This window comes from Wasmannia auropunctata, unplaced genomic scaffold, assembly GCF_000956235.1.
Source record: "Wasmannia auropunctata unplaced genomic scaffold, wasmannia.A_1.0 LD336026.1, whole genome shotgun sequence".
Classification (NCBI taxonomy): Eukaryota; Metazoa; Arthropoda; class Insecta; order Hymenoptera; family Formicidae; genus Wasmannia; species Wasmannia auropunctata.
The window spans coordinates 3,163,842-3,181,063 of record NW_012026864.1 but is presented as its reverse complement, the minus strand read 5'-3'; the positions used below and the strand labels follow the sequence as shown (position 1 = coordinate 3,181,063).

General features: G+C 38.5%; 2 protein-coding genes across 7 annotated transcripts in view; both read left to right on the top strand.

Moving 5' to 3' along the window:
* LOC105452876 (synaptic vesicle glycoprotein 2B-like) overlaps positions 1–7,324 on the top strand; it is an 8,035-nt gene extending 711 nt beyond the window's left edge. The window contains exons 2-11 of the mRNA XM_011694406.1: positions 306–530; positions 1,264–1,426; positions 1,608–1,729; positions 2,861–3,105; positions 3,206–3,381; positions 4,739–4,907; positions 5,110–5,224; positions 5,336–5,495; positions 5,592–5,719; positions 6,221–7,324. Coding sequence (XP_011692708.1) covers positions 306–530; positions 1,264–1,426; positions 1,608–1,729; positions 2,861–3,105; positions 3,206–3,381; positions 4,739–4,907; positions 5,110–5,224; positions 5,336–5,495; positions 5,592–5,719; positions 6,221–6,273 — 1,556 coding nt within the window. The 3' untranslated portion in view covers positions 6,274–7,324. The remainder of the gene's footprint in view (positions 1–305; positions 531–1,263; positions 1,427–1,607; positions 1,730–2,860; positions 3,106–3,205; positions 3,382–4,738; positions 4,908–5,109; positions 5,225–5,335; positions 5,496–5,591; positions 5,720–6,220) is intronic.
* A 4,414-nt stretch (positions 7,325–11,738) lies between these two features.
* LOC105452875 lies at positions 11,739–15,271 on the top strand. Of its 6 annotated transcripts, none has more exons than XM_011694400.1 (6): positions 11,739–12,039; positions 12,304–12,771; positions 13,263–13,474; positions 13,544–13,664; positions 13,903–14,362; positions 14,633–15,271. In XM_011694400.1, the coding sequence occupies exons 2-6, from the start codon at positions 12,768–12,770 to the stop codon at positions 15,057–15,059; spliced, it is 1,224 nt and encodes a 407-aa protein (XP_011692702.1). In that variant the 5' UTR covers positions 11,739–12,039; positions 12,304–12,767; the 3' UTR covers positions 15,060–15,271. The 6 variants fall into 6 exon arrangements, with proteins under 6 accessions (XP_011692702.1, XP_011692705.1, XP_011692704.1 ...); XM_011694403.1 differs by having other exon boundaries at positions 12,301–12,771; XM_011694402.1 differs by having other exon boundaries at positions 12,290–12,771.
* The last annotated feature ends 1,951 nt before the right edge of the window (positions 15,272–17,222 follow it).

Genomic DNA, 17,222 nt, shown 5'->3' with positions numbered 1-17,222 from the left:
AAAATAATTTTTTGTTGTAAACTAGTGTAATTATTTAGAATTTATTTATTACTTATTTATTTAGAGCAAATTTGTATATTATATATATATATATATATATACTTCTTTTTAAAAAATTGCCGCCGTTTGGAACCGGCGTTAAACTGTAGGTCCCGTATATCTGCGTAAAAATGTAAATAGCGCACATAGCAGAAATGAGGAGAGATCATCATGCTCTGACAAGAGCAGTAGAACTGAGATATAAATATACATATAAAATAAGTGTGTATATGCAATAATGATCTAATTATATATTATTTCCGTAGTTATAATCGAAGATGTACCAAATGCGAAAATTGCGGATTTCGAAACGGCGATTACTGTCGCCGGGACCGGGAAGTTTCAATATCTCCTGATTCTTGCGATTATCCCGGTCTCCTGGGCATCGAGTATAGATACGGCAAATATGTCGATGATACTCGCACCGGCGGAATGCGATTTAGGATTGTCGCTGTTCGATAAAGGGCTCTTGAATGCTGGTATCTACGTGGGTAAGTGCAATGCGGCGTTCGAAATTATTTTTATGCATTTATCTCAAGACACGCTAACGTTATTTCAAGCGATATTAAAATAATATCTAAAAAAGTAATAAGGTCAATAAACGAACAAAAATTAGAGTGTTAGATTATTCAATTTTATCCAAAATAAATGTTAACGAGATTGCAGGTTGCGAGATTTTTGTGACACAATCTTTATCAAACAATCTTCACACAATAACTCGCAACGTCTTATTTCGTTGCTATTCATTTTGAATCTTTCTTTCAAGTCAGTCCTTCATTACTGAAGATTGTCTCCATTTTATGCAATCACTCGGAAGCGCACGAATTGTCTGTGGCAATGCTGCTCCCTTTGTATACAATTTCCATGATGACTGTTTTGGCATTAATATTCCCGACATTATTGTGCCTTTCGAAAGGTTGGTGATTGAAAACAATCCAATATGTTCTAGATTGATTTGAACTTGGATCTTTGGTATAACAGAAAGCAGACGTGCGCTATGATCACCACATGCATTATTTTGAATAAATTGAGTAATTTAACATCTTAATTTTTGCTCATTTATTAATCTTCTTATTACTTTTTTAAAGATATTATTTTATGCATACGAGCGTAATTTTTATAATTAAATACTAAAATATAATAAGATAAAAATATAAAAAAAAGCAATATAATAAATATATCTTACACTTACAATTAGTTTATCTATATCCAAACTCATACTAGGTATGGTGTTGAGCGGTTTTGTATGGGGATTTCTTGCTGACGTTAAAGGAAGAAAGAAAGTTATATTATATGGCTACATGGCCGATGGTATCTGCAATGTATTCGCAGGATTTTCGCAGAACTTTGAGACGCTTCTATTCTTCAAATTTCTCAGTGGCCTTATGTGAGAAAAATATTACATTAATATATTAAGTTCAATAACATACACGCAGCTATTCAAACAAAAAATAACACACACACAACACAAGTATATTTTATCTTAACATACACATAATATCATAATTTTATATATTTATTGTACATTTTTATCTCATAATAAAAGAAGTTAACAACCAATTTATTAGTGTGAGCGGTCCATATGCCTCTCTTATGGCATACTGTGCGGAATTTTATGGCGCCAGCGGTAGAACGAAGATACCAATTCTCGTTGGCTTCTCGGTTTCGTTTGGAAATATATTTAATGCAGGTAAAATATTTTGGCGTTTATTTACTATTGAAAATCGATTATGTAAACAATTACAGTTATATAAAAATAGATCTTTTTTGGGGGACTTGAAACAAAGTGTTTTCTGATAAACTTTCGTTCACTAAAAACAAATCCAACGAAAATAGTTAGTCCTTATCCTTGTCTTTACTAAAACTTTTATGACTCAATGGAAAATAATAATCATACCGTAATAAATATAAATTTTTAATATAAAAAAATATAGCACTTTAAAGTGGCGTAAATAAAATTAAAAATAAAAAATTATTTTTGATTGCAGAAAAATAGTAAATGTGGCCAAAAACGTCAATTTTATTACATTTAATGTTAATTTTTTTGAAAACTTGACGTGATATGACGATAAAACAATTTCGCTGTTGGATTTGTTTTTAGCGACCAAAAGTCCATTGAAAAACATTTTGTTTATTTAAATTCTAAATAAGTGTTGAATTGTATTATCGATAGCACTTGGGAAAAAATGTTTTACATTATAAGAATATATATAAAAATACATAGGCATAAATAAATATACAATATCATTATATATAAAATGTACCCATATATGTCCATATTAATTTCTTTCTTTATTAGTTTTCTTACTTATTGTTAGTTTCTTTTTTTCGTGAAAATTTATATTTGGTGCAAGAAGAGCAATAATAATAATGAGGGGACATAAAAAATAATTAAAAATTAATTTTCACATTCTTTTATAAGATGTCAAGTTAAAAGAATGAGAAATAATTACCTATATATAATCGTATATATATTTTTAATTATATACATGTATGATTATGTATGCATGATTTTAACTTTTTGTAAAAGAAACTACTTAAGCAAAAATTATTTTTTAAATTATTTTCTATGTCTCTTCATTATTATTACTTTTCTTGCGTCATATAGAAATTTCACAAAAGAAAGAAATTAGTATGGACATATATATATATACATATATATGAGCATATTTTGAATATATATCATATATATTTATTTAAGTTTATATATATATTTTACATATTTATGTATGTTCTTATATATAAAAATTTTTTTTTCGGACAATCTTAATAAATCTAATTTTTCATAAAAATAATATTTAATGCATGCATTTGTCGTTAGCGTTAGCTTGGCTAGTGGTTCCTCAGCCGTGGTCAATTGTTCTTTGGGACGGTGCCTTCGTCTATAATTCCTGGAGGATCTTTCTGTCCCTCTGTGGAGTATCGTCGTTGATAGGCGTCGTTTGCATCTCTTTCTTCCCGGAGAGTCCTAAATTTCTGATGACGCAAAATCGTAACGAAGATGCCCTTGAAGTTTTCAAGACGATTTACAACATGAACACTGGCCTGCCTAAAGATAACTATCCTGTAAATATAATTATGATCATAATATTTAATATAAAATTACTTAGATGATTTATAAACCACAAAGATATAAGTATTTTTATACATTTTTTTTTATTTTTAGATACGCGCCTTAAGTGATGTAAATTTAAACAGTATAACTGCGGAGCAATCAAAATGTGACAACAGTACAAAAGCGAGTTTAAAGAACGGAATTCAGCAGATGAAACCCATTTTCTTGAATCCACATTTGTCGCGTATCATATTATTTGTGGTTATACAATTTTGTATGATGTTGGGGTAAGCATTTTATTATTTACTTTTTCTCGTGCGCGAATCGCTAATTGCTCTAAATTTTTGGTTAAAATCCAGAGTATAAAAGTACGGCATTATTTGCCGTACTTTCATGCTCTGAATTTTAACCAAAAATAGATTGTTTACAATAATGGATGGCAGTATCAAAATGTCAATTTTTCTTCTTATTAGCTACACAATAATTTGCCGCGAATCATGAGGTTTGCGGTCGTAAATCTTGGAGTTATCAGAATGGCGAGTAGCGCGCGGTAATAGCGATAATATTCGTGCAAGTATCCGTATAATGCTCCCGTAGAATCACGCTTTTTGCACAAGATACAATAAGGTAGATGACTCGTCGTAAAAAAGCGGGATCTCGGTTAGTCATATAAATGCCGCGTTGATGATTGAATGACAGAGAATTTACGACCTTATCAGCGCGGAAGATATCACACACATCTGTTTCTTCATATTTCTGTTAACTGAGATATATTCTCATTATCTGTGGATACATATCGCCCCGGGATACTATATGTACCTGCTATGTATCACGTGTTCTACTAAATTCTTCTACTAAATTCAAGGATGTCAAGCCGTCGAGACAAACATAAAACTGAATACACATCGTCCTCGGTTCAGAAGTATCAAATCTTCTACTAAATCTTCTACTGAATCTTCTACTAAATCTTCAAGCAAAATCTTCTACTAAATTAAGGGACGTCAGGCCGATAGCGGTAACAAAAATAAAAACGCGCTGTTTATCGGTTTAATTGTGCAATTGTGCAGTTTGCGATTAAATCTTTATAGTCAGAGGTATTATCGAACTCAGTGAAAATTTTCCATTAATGTAGATCATTGCGTTGATAACAATCAAAATAAGTGAGACGATTTTCAGATTTAACATTGCAATTTTTGTTGTCGTTATTTTTGATTATAAAGAGTCCATTTTTATAAAATACCCATGTCTACGCGAACGATACATATTGTATGCAAACTTTTTATCTTTCCGTAATCCATGTATTTGAATAAAATACAAAGCTATAAAATTATAGCGGAATTATCACATTGAATTAAAAAGAGATCAAAGAAATATTCATTTATAAATTATTTAAATAAGGATTATTTAAGGATTATGTGGCTGCGCACACACACACACACACACACACACACACACACACACACACACACACACACACACACACTCTCTCTCTCTCTCTCTCTCTCTCTCTCTCTCTCTCTCAAATTTATTCTCTAATAAACGGTTTTATTTAATATACGGTTTAATAATACATTAATACATCTAAATGGTTTACCAGACTTTACTGTGACTTTTATATGTTAATATATGTTTTTACATTTACAGTTTAAATACCCTTCGCCTTTGGCAGCCACAACTTTTTGCGACGATAGACAATTTTTACAGTCTTGATACGAACGTAACTAATCCTACCTTCTGCGAAATACTGGATATTTCGACGTCTATTAATGCAAATAGAACTGTTGCATTGGAAGAAATATCAACTTGCGAAAATGTAAGATAATAATTATAAGATATTAGTATTAGAAGTATATTAGTACATTTTATGCATTTATTTGTTCATTTGCATTTATTCTAATATTTTGCTACGTAAAATACACGTCCGCGCGGAACAAACAATCAACGAAATCTTTACAATTAAGTGATATTAATATTTTTTAAATAAATTGATAAGTTAATAAGTTGATTTTTTTCAGATTCTTATATCCGATACAATGTACATCGACACAATTATTGTATCGAGCACTTCTAGTATCTTTATATTGGCCGCCAGCGTCTTTGTTCATTTTCTGCAACACAAATATTTATTATGTAAGTTTTTTTAGTGTTATTCTTTTGTTTTTTACACCGAAAGTGTTTTCATGCTACAGAAAAAATAGGAAGTACTAATATTTTATACCTTTCCACTTCTTTCAAATGCAGTTATCGACTACGGATGCTCGCTTTTGTGTCTGATAGCTTTAATCTGGTCTACAAATACGTTAACCACCCTTGTGCTCACGTGTTTATACGTCGGATTATTAAGTAAGAGTTTCAACATTCTGGTCGGCGCAACCGTTTTACTTTTCCCCACGTCTTTGAGGTATGTTATTTAAACTCACAAATTAATAATTACTATTGACTTGCACAAAGCGACAAGTGATTAATATATGCATGATCGATCTTTTAATTTTTTCAGAGCTATGGCAGTAAGCACAGAAATGATAATAGGAAGAGTGGGATCCATGATTGGTAATTTCATGTTCCCTGTCTTACTTCAGTATGGCTGCTTAGCACCGATTATTAATTTGATATGTTTCACTTTGTGTAAGTATACTTTTATTCCAGAATGAAATCTTAAACACATTATTAATATAATATTGAAAAATCATAATAGAGAATAATTTCATATAGGCTAGTATTCGGAAATAATAAAGAAACGTAAAATATTTAGGTATGTAAATAAAAAACGTATTTTCTTCTTTTCAAAATGGATTGATGCTGCTTGAAATATAGTCCATATTATAGTCCAACGCGTTTATAACGATTACGTTATTAGCATATAATTGTTAAACGTTAGCATATAATAAAACGTTATATATACTATAAAAATCTCAACTTGTTAGCGCGCCAACATTGTTATACACGTGTTCTAAACATAGACCGTAATATTTCAAACATTAGCATCAATCTATTTTGAAAAAAAAAAAGGAAATATAAGATTTTTATCTCTCACCTAGTTTTATTTACTTACATATGATGCTACGTTTCTTTATTATCTCCCGTACATATTTTACCTTATTAAATCCTACTAATTAAATATTTCAGCATGCATGCTTCTTACGTGTTTCATACCGAGTACAAGCAAGCACGCGGTGTAAGTTACGCTGATCTTGAGAGATTGGAGGTGGATTTGAGCAGAAGACGAGTTTCACTTCTTGCGATCCGTCTCCGTAATAACGTCTCCATCTACGAGGCCCCAACGATCGTTTAGCAGAGCCGAACTGGAGGCTCTCCAAGGACCTGAATCGAGGCTTATCGCGAGCTGCGATCGAACTCGTATGAGGGCGGACAATGGTCATGCATATACATGCATCACACAACGAAAGACTGCATGAGACCTTGAGTTTCACTTTCGACATATCCTGGAGAGCCCTCCAGCCTTCACCCACATGCTCATGCCCCTCCATCCCGCGCCTCTCCACGTGCGTGGACGCGACTTTATCGCAGATCTCAGGACCTCGCCACCTCCGTCGATCGGTGCAATAAAATGTACCGGCGTAAGTAAACTGAGTAAACTCACACGCCCGTAAATTTTCATCTCCCCCCCCCCCTTTAAAAAAACACAGGAAAACGTGCAAACATAGCGTGAACTTTTTGTAGCTGTAATTAAATGTATTTTATCGTGATCTGCCTCCGATTGTGGATGATTAATTACATGGCAGAAATGCTTTTAGACTTGTGTCTTAAATGCTCTTAGACATGCAACACGTGAATTAGGAGAAGATGAAGCGCATCGCACGTTTACGTTATCTATTTCGTGATATTTATCTTGCGTAAACGTAATGTATAAACATTTTATTCTATAATCAAGTGGGTGGTTCTTGAGAATTATCGTTAAGTGAGTTAGCGATTATAGGATTTGTAAATTGCTCACGTTCTTTATTTGTTCATGGCGAAAAACTGTGATACAATTTAAAAACTATTATTTTCAGACAATTACATTGATGTGGCGATATGTGCGACATAATAACGACATGTGTATATTTTACAGCGTGCGGTTTGTTATTTCAGAGACTGAAAAACGGTTGTATCACAGGCACACGATTGTAGTTTATACAAATACAATGTAATTAATATTTATATATTACAAATGCATAACTATTATGTACACGTATAAACAAGAAATATTATATCCACTTAACAACAGAATTATTGTCTACTTAATAATAATTTGCATTTCGAGTTAGCGCGCGACCAGCGAAACTGCACAAGAGATCCCGTTTTACCGCATCGCTTTCGCGCAATATTTAGATAGTTAAATGGCCCGTTATACAATCAAATCGCACGCGCTCATTTAATGCTGTTAATGAAAGCACGTAGGATCTCGCGGTTTCTTCTCGGCGTTTTCTCATTGTGTGTAAGGGCTCCGTGGCGCCCCGAGACTGCATTCCGCATAAATTGCGGAAGGGAACTATGCATCGCGCGCACATACACACACACACACACACACACACACACACACACGTGATACCCGTCCACCGTACGTATATGTACGGAAAAACGTGCGTCTGCATTTCTTCCATCCGCGCAACCCAATGTCTGCATTAAAAGGCGGCACGTACCCGTGAGGCACGCGTGTGTTGTATCCCAACAACGATCCGCGCCTCCGACAACTTCATCAACAACCTCATTTAACACCTTCCTGATTACATCCTATTTGCGTGATCGAAATTATTATATGAAGGTCTCTTCGGAAATATCTTCTGGACATAACGATACTTTCAACGGTATTCTGGAAATAAACAACGCAGTCCATTACCGCGCGTGTGTGTGGATAATATTTTACATAATGCATATAATATATGTTGTAAATTACCTAATTACCTTCGCCAATCATCCAATCTGTCTAACGGCGGAATAAGATAGGTAAGGTACTTAGAAGTTTCACCGCGCAAATTGATTTCGAGGCATCTTTTATTGGTCTCGAATAAACTTATTAAACAATATAATGACATCCTTCGCCGGATCGCATTTTGTCTTTAACGTCAAATTAAGCTTTCAACAGGAAAATTCGCCCACGTATCGTGATAACCGAAATGATCAGAATTGCTGAAATGAAAAATTGGATTACTCCGGACATGTCCATAGCCCTGAGTGCGGGACCAAAGAAAGAAAGACGGTAAGAACGGGGCAGCTGATGAAGCGAGTCTCGTGAGAATCACTCCTCCTCGTTCTCTAATCATTCTATACGGACACGAAGTATCGTCGTATCGCGATTTCACGGCCGCTACTCGCTCGATTGTTCCTCCGCGCCGCGGCGCCGTGGGTACCGCCGCGGCGAGATAGTCGCATCGGTATCGCATCGGTATGATACTGTTAGCTCTTCGCCGTGAATACACTCTCGAGGGGATATCCGCGCGGCTTCCGTTGCCTCTCCCGTCCGCGACGCGTTCCTGACGAGTCAGCGGGAAAGCCGCGCGCTGACCGTTTATCATTACTTATTTATCGCGGCTGCATCTCCATTCGGCGGCGGTGCGCGACGCCGCGTAGATGAAGTTGTCGAAGTCTGTCCCGTCGACGTCGGCGTTCTTGTCACCGTTACGTATCTCTCTCGGCCATTGGTCTTGCGAATAGATCGAGAAGGCGCAACGGATATATGGGTATATTTATAGATATCAAATAATATGCAAGAAAGTAATGGAGAGAGAACGATAAAACGAGCAAATATTGGTTAATATCGATTTTAATATCAATACCGATTAATAACGACTCTTTTGTTGAACATAGTGTATTAAAATTATGAGTTCAAATTAAAGAAACTAAGGCCGTGAATAAGTTAGAAATAACTAAATAATGCCTATGCGAGCCGGATGTTGATATATAATAATTTTTATTGTTACACGTTCGAGTCCTGGCTAAGGTGATATTTTTCGTAATGATTATTTCTTCACAGGTTTGAGAGGAGGAGATTCTTATAGATGCTTATTGGCATCAAATATTAAATTGCTCGTCAATTTAATTTGTTATAATGAATTCCGCCTTTATGTAAGAACTCTGTTTTAAGATCGACAAAAATGCGGCGCGCAATTTGTGTGCGGCTGCAGATATATTGTAACAATAAAAATTATTATCCACCAACATCCGTGTCAGCTGGCATAGGCACTATTTAATTATTTAAAATTATAATATGTTTAAGTTTTTATCGTTATGTATTATCATTCTGTAGCGTCCCACGTAGCTATCCTAACGCGTAACAAGGACACTTGATTGTGATCAAACAATCAATCAAACATTATGATCAAGTATAGTAACAATCTCTGTTAATCGCGCGATCGCCGAAGAATGACGGTGAAATTACGAAGGTAATCCAACACTCGCGGCGGGAGAGAGGACGAGGACTTAATTGAGAACCGGCCACGAAAACCGAGAGTGAGATGGGGGACGCGGCTGGACGGTGGTCGAAGGCTATTGAAAGAATAGACCGACCAAGGTTGAAGAGTCGACGTCAACCTTGCGGCAAGTTCGCCGTCTGCGGTTACTTCTTTCGCGCGCAGAGGGACGGATGTACAATTGGTATAAAATTAATTAATGACGGCTACCGACGCAGCGTGGCGATAAGAGAGCCGCACGGAGCGGCGCGGCGCGGCGGCGGGCGCTCGCCCGAGCTAATTGTAGACTGTTTCTTTTTCCTCGCCTTTCCTCCCTCGTTCCTTTTTTAGTCGCCGACGCGTTTTTCTCCCCGACGACATGCTGCCCGAGGTCGGTGACAAGGTAAGTCGAATGGCTCGGGAGGCGGCTCTCCGGCTGCCGTCAAAGCCAATCCGCGCTATCAGGGTGGCCGCACCGAAGAGAGCGCGGTGGAATAGATGAGTCACTTTCGGCGTGGTTCATCGCGCGTTCACCTCCATTGTGCGGCGCAATAACCGGATGCCGATGTCCGTTCCGTGGCAGGTGAACTTGAAGGCGCTACGATTTCGGTATGAAGCCTTTGTGTCCACGACTATAGCTGGAAATCGCTTCGCGATCCAAGCGAGCGGGGAAAGAATTGCCCCGATCGTATTGGTCAATTGTAGCCGAGTTATTAAAATACAATTTGTTAATTCTTTCTCCGTCTGAGATCTCGGAGCAGATTTCTGGTATCGTGAACACGAGGCTTATAATAAGCACGCTCGATTACGAGATTTACGTGCTCGTTACGCGCCAAAGAGATTTTTATCGAGGTGACTTCGGCATTAACGTCCTCGCTGTAAATGAGTGAAATTTTAATTCCACGATCAGATATTTTCAATTTTTGCAAAGAATATATAAGTCAATTAACATATAGCGATATGACAATGTGCTAGCAACTGTGCGTGCATCTCGATATAAGTGGTTTAGTTCTAAAGTAGAAGTAATAAACGGAAATAATAAATGGAAGTAACAAATAGAATTCAAATTTAACGCTTCGAATTGAGCTCAATCGTGAACGTAGTAGACGTTCGTTTGTATGTAGATCATTTAACCCGATATTGTTTCGATCGCATCGTTATGCAACTGCAGGATAACGGCAACAATCGCCTAGCGTGACGCTCGTTAATTCTCCTCTACTTCCATGGATTTTCTCGCGATTGCTAACAAGCAGTCCCACGATCCCCGTTATCGGCATTCCACCGAACTGATAAAACAATAGCGAAGTCGCTTCCATTTCTCCGATTTGCATGGAACTTTGTCCACGGTAATGCTGAGTGCGCCTGACTATATAGCCGCATCAGATAAATTTTGAAATATATTTAAAGTTTTAATTTTAAGTTTCCGATAATTGCCAACATTTTTTGTGTTCGCTCTATCAAATATATGCTAATGCATAAAACTAGTAATTACAATACAAAAGATTATATTATAATTGTATAATAATTTGATAATTTTATTATAATCTAATATTAATCTAATTATATTATCGATAATATTATGGTAATATAATACATTACATAATTTATAAGGATATATGTGCGTGTAATCAAAAAATGCTCCATCGCGCTATCTTTCTTATTACTTATTTTTATTGTATTACATATAATATTAGAGCTATCAGAAATCTACATTTTACATCTGTTAGTTATGCGCATAAGTATTTCCGATGCTCTTATACAGACGCGTGACGCAATCTCGACCCTCTCGCTCCCGCGAGTAAAAGGATCGATCCGTCACGAGAGAAGAACCGGCGCTTTCTTCACCTATATATCCCTCGCGCGGATTGCACGCGTTACGCATGCAATTCATTAACGTCACGTTGCTTTACACTTATGCGCCTGCCTATGCAAATGAGCGGCGTTATCTGCGGGTTATCTACCGCTATATAGGACCGCTATGCCCATAACACACACCGTGCGACTCCTCGCTCCTTACCGTTCTTGCCCGTTTCATTCTTTCGCCCTCCCCGCGTGCAGCGGCGCCTTCGTTACGCTTCCTTCCTCCTCGCCGCCTCTTGGTGTTCGCCGCTCTTGTCTTCGCCGCAGGTGTTCTCACACACCGCGAGGCCGGCCGATCTCTCCTCGCGCGCGAGCGAAACTAGGATATCAGGCGGAAGGGCTCGCGCGCGAGCTTCGGCACCCGATTATCTCGGAGCCGTATAATGCGACTCGTGTGTGGCTTCGTTCCCCCCGTTTAATTTCATGCAACGATCCGCATTCGCTGCTCGCGAGCAAACGAGCGAGCGGCCGCTTCTCCTCCATTTCCGCGTGTGTGGAGCGAACATCGCGAGAACCGGCGCGCGGCGCGCAGTCGAATAACCTTATAACGTCTGACGTAAACGGATAAGCATCTTCGAATAATTATTGCAAACTGCACGTGTCTTTCTATTATTTATTTCAAACGATCAGAAGATCTTGAAGATCTTCGCGAGAGATGCAACGTTAAGATCGTTATCGTGCGCGTACAGAATAAAAGTAAGACTTCCGTGACGGACAGCGTGTATCTAATTCAAATATATAATTACGAAGTAAATTATATACGCCAGGATGTAAGGATAAGTCTTTTTATGTATTTTATTAAGAGTTTAGAATCACGCCTATAATCCGGTTAATTCTGCAAACATTTCTTTCTCGTAACTTTGACGTTACTCTCGAGGGAGGTACTGGGGTACACGCGATCGCGCGATCCCACATACCTGTAATTTTACGAGATCTTAATTTCAAGTTCATTTCGAGCAGAAGGACGAATGTTAAGGACAGTGAAAGGGTTGGTGCCGCGCGACTATCCGGGGAAACCCGCTCCTTTTCCTTACGGTGTTCCTAACGTGTCCAATGCGACCAGCTGTCCATGTCAAATCCAGTGGTGCCAAGTGCCCCGTGACTCGTAGCGACGTCTCAATTCCGCCACGGAGGTGGGAAAGCCACTTCCGCGCGAGTCAGCGAAATTGAAAATTGCCCGCTGCCGGCGTTACAGCGCCATTAAGCTCGTTCTTGCTGTTCGTCCTGGCCGTTCTACGCCGCGCGGTACCCTCCCCGTGCCCCGTTTCTTTTTCCCGCGATTGAGCAACCAAAGGACGCGGACGCGGATTTCTTCTCCGCTTCTCGCGTATCGCGCACGACGAAGGTCACTGGAAGAGAGGAAGAGAGAGAGACTTTTCTGTCGGAGGAGACGACCCTTTGTGAATCAAGAGCGGGATACAACTATGGGTTGGCTTAGTTGCTTATATAAGTTTTACTTACAGTGGAATAAGATTATAATAGTAGAGTTTTAACATACTGATTTTCTAATGCGTTTTCTAGTGTAATTATTTCGGTAATTAATTTTTTGCAGAACGTAATTATATCTTAATAAATCGTTTTATGATAAGATAATCAACTTTTACATAAAGAAAACGTGTATTAAATAATTGTTAAAATATTTTTTTCAAGTTAATGTTAGATTTTTAAATTTTTCTATTTTATATGCTTAAGGCCTGGTTCCGCAAATGTAAGATTAACTTTAATCTCGGTTCAACTTACTGTTTATCTCTCTCTAATTCTTAGTTTGGAAAAAGATAAAGGGAGTTGAATTTCGATTAATCGAGTTAACCGCGAATTGTGAAACCGGGCCTAAGAGAAATAATGTATGTTTATCTTCTTTTACTAGCATAATCAATGATTATTTATGTGAGACGGATATGTAAAATTGTAAAATCTAGAGGCTGTCGAATGCGTCAGGAACAATATCGGAAATATGCGGAAAAGCGAAGAGAATTTTGAGGAAATTCGTAGTTTGTCGCCCATTGAGGAGGAATCCGAATCCACGCTATGTATCAATTTTAGCGAATCGGAAGGAAATGGCTATCGGATGACGAGGCCTCCCTATAAAGATTACCCAAGGATGTTGAGAAAATCGGAAGGTAATAGAAACGTGCATTGCGAATTGAGAGAGGAATGAGATTCGATTGGCAATCCGATGTACGAACTTGACACTTTAAAGTACAAGAAGAGTGATTCGGCAGGGGATAGCAGCTCCGGGGACGAACGGACGGAGCAGGATTATCATCGGCTACGGAGAGTCGCGGGCAGCTACTGTTGCTTCGAACCAGACGCATTTAAAGGTTTCTCTTTCCGAAAATCCTGCGGAAAAAAGAATTAATAGAGAAAAGCCGGCAAACTGTAAAATACAATTTAAAGTTGAAGCGTAGAAGAGAGACGAGAATATATAAATAACTTAAAGCGTCCGTAAAACGCGCGGGACTTCTCAGTTTTTCTATCAACATTCCGCGTTATCATTGCATATTAAAGTGAACGGGGAATATGTGTACCTGTTATGTCACACAAGAATGCGCGTTCCAGAGGCGGAAGCTTCCGGCGACAATGACGAGGCAGAAATCGGTCTCCGTGACAAGTCCTTGAAGACCACCGTGGAACAGCTTAAGCGCAGATTGTCCCAAGCCGAGAGGGAGATCGTCGCCCTGAAGAGGTACCAGAGCCCGCAGAAATGCCAGAGTCACGGGAGATGTGAAATTCTTCAGAGAGATCTGCTGACTTGGCGGGATGAGCACGAAAAGAGGATCTCCTCACAAATAGTCAGATGGCAATTGGCGGAGAGGCAGCGGATACACGACGAGATGGGCTGCATGAGGAAAGTGTACGATAATATCGAACGACATCTGGAGACCTTGGAGAGGCGAAGTGCGAAGTCTTACTTTGACTTTCAAAGGCGAATCGACGCGTGGGAGAAGCGACTTAAGGAGGACGTTATTAGCTTGCACGAAAGCAATTTGATCGAGCTGCGCGAGCAATTTCGAGCCTGGTGATTGACCGGACATTTGAGCCTGCACGCGGAAACCAAACGATCAACTCTTACTTTCTGTAAATTTCTTAATTTTATTTCTTGGTCAAATCTCTAATTCTTGGTTAAAATATGTAATTATCTTATAATTTCACCAGTTTTCTCTATTTTTCTATTCAAATTTGATCAGTTTGGTTTCCCGAGAGTCTCATTTAACTGTTATATTTTTCCTATGGCAACATTATTTATAGTCACACGACATTTACATTACAAATCCAAATATGATTGCAGGTCCGAAATGCAAAGTGCAATCAATTTGTCGGACGTACGAAAAGAGAAATGCGAAGCGTACGAACGCGACGATACGGTTGTGAAGAAACGAGACGAGTCGCACAAATCCAATTGCGAAATGACGGCATCGTACGAGAACAACGCTAAGCTTCTGCGTAGGATAGAGCATTTTGTTAAAATCGAGGTTCAGCGGCATCGCGATGATTTAATAAAGCGAATAGACCAAAAGATCGCGGAGTTCTGGTCAGCTTTTGAAGATTTCAAGCACAATTTCCATCTGGATCGCGATTATCGTCGACATAATTACGTCGAAGTAAATAGCGATGAAACGGAGTCGAATATAACGGAAGGCTTGTGTGATTCCACTCGAGAAACGAGGGAAACGTCTTACTTAAATACGGATTCCGAAGAGAGGTGTGCAATGTGAAGCTGAAGCAATACATTTTATGGATTGCGCGTCCGAAAACTGTATCGCACGAGTTACGTGCGTGTATAAAAGATAAGCACAGTTATCTATTTTATTATCGCAACTTTCGACATTTTTTTAAAGTAACTTTTAAGCCGCATTATACTTGATACATTTGTATGAATTACTTTTTTCATAAAAAAAAATATATATAAATTTAGAATTGACAAAAATTACACGACGACTTATTGCGTCACGTAACTTTATATTACTCTACAAAAAAAAAATGTAACACACACGTCCCGTTACGATGTAATCCGCCAAACTAGAGGAGAACATCATTGTAACGTCGTCCGGTCTTTCAAAGGTTAACGACGGGAGATAAGTTCTCCAACTTTCTTGGAAGATGATTCACCTTCTTAGCCATTCGTTCTACTAGATCATAAGTGTTTTAGATCACAAAGCGTGCAATGTCCTTCTTCCCGTTGATACGCGTGCCGGCTACATTATCAGCTATTTATGTTCTCTTAACAGTCGTAGATCATGCAGTATTGCGATGTGATCCCGCCCCCGCTCCTCTCGTGCATCTCCGTGGAGCACGTATTACGGAAATATGTACTCTCGATCTTTATCGTCCACGGGGAAGGACGACGGGGGAGGGTATACACGGGGCCTTATGCCCACGTAATGCGTGGCCGCGAGCGTGACCTACGGTACCACGGCGCGGGTCGAGATAATTCGAATCTGTGATTCAAAGATGCGCTGCTTTACATAATCACTTTCATGAGCCGGCCCTCTTAAGGGACTGTTACCGTTTGCATAGGTAGGTCAACGACGAACGAGATGTCGTCGTGCCTGCCTATGTATATCGTGATTTACAACCGCGGAGAGGAGGGGGGGGGAGGCCTCCCCGGCGGGGCAGGCGTGTCCGATCGGATTCTTCGTGGGAAGAGCCTGACGACGGTAGCTACCGGTGGCACAATGCCACGCGGAGAAATCTCCGCCGTTGCCCCCTCTCGTCGACAAATCCATATCACCGCGGATGGATTCAGGGCTAATTGTTGTCCGTTTGCATACACTTCTCGCATGGCGTATAGCGGTAGGTCGACGTTCCGCGCGGTTCAACGCTCCCCTGTCCTCGGGGCGAGCATGTGAGGAAGCCTCGCCTCGTTTTTCGTCCGGCGGATCGTAGATCTCTGTCCTCTGGAAGCCTCAGCGATTTCACCGTGACGCACACGGCTTCCGCCGGTCGCAGCTCGTACCGGCGATGTACATATGTGCATCTATAGAACGTGAGCTATTACGTAATGCAATTGACGTAGCGTATAATCGCGGCGCAGCAAGAATCTCTGAAATCTCGTAATTTTATGCTTTCTTTACTTTCTCGATCGAGTGTAGTTCGCAAAAAGTTAAACAAATTTTATTTTCTTAAAACCAAACTACATTTTGATATAAACATTATTATATTTTATATACAATATTTCGTATACCTATTATTATTATCAAGAAATATCGAATATATTATTATGTTATATACATGTATATACATTATATACATGTATATACATTGTAGATAATTGTGACAAATTAATTCTGCAAATGAAAGTAAATGAAATGTATTGGTATCTTCAAAATAAAGTTTCTAACGATAAGATGCAAGATGGGACAAATACACACATATGGTATATTTATGCATAATGTTTATTCTGCGCATAAACTTATTAGACACATTGTATTACATGGGAATTCATTTGTGTAATTAGCTTTGCAACCACGCGATTTTACTGCGACACGCCGCATCAATACCTATATGCGGGATCAGCTGAGAGATTGAAGCCATTATGCGAGATAATTTGATTATCTATGCGAAGATTATACATTTGAAATGTTAACAGCTTGTTGTCGGGAATGAATATCTTCGGCATGCATACGCAATGCACATAAACTGTGTCGTTTAATCAGGTCGGTAGAACCATTCAACGCAATTATATTAACAAATTATCATGACTTTTTTTTTAAATTAACGGATATTCAGAATTATTTTGCACTCACACATTAGCTTCTTTTATCTTTATTGAAAAAAATCGCCGCAAGGAAATAAACGATGCATTTAAATAATACGTTTTTACATAATATTATATATATGTTTAGAAAAAAGCATGTATTTCAGTTAATGTGAGAGGT

What these genes read in the sequence shown, in the direction of transcription:
- LOC105452875 (XM_011694400.1), top strand. An exon ending in CGAACCAGACGCATTTAAAG is followed by an intron (nt 13,665 to 13,902) that starts GTTTCTCTTTCC and finishes TGCGCGTTCCAG; the next exon opens with AGGCGGAAGCTTCCGGCGAC. An exon ending in CGCGAGCAATTTCGAGCCTG is followed by an intron (nt 14,363 to 14,632) that starts GTGATTGACCGG and finishes ATATGATTGCAG; the next exon opens with GTCCGAAATGCAAAGTGCAA.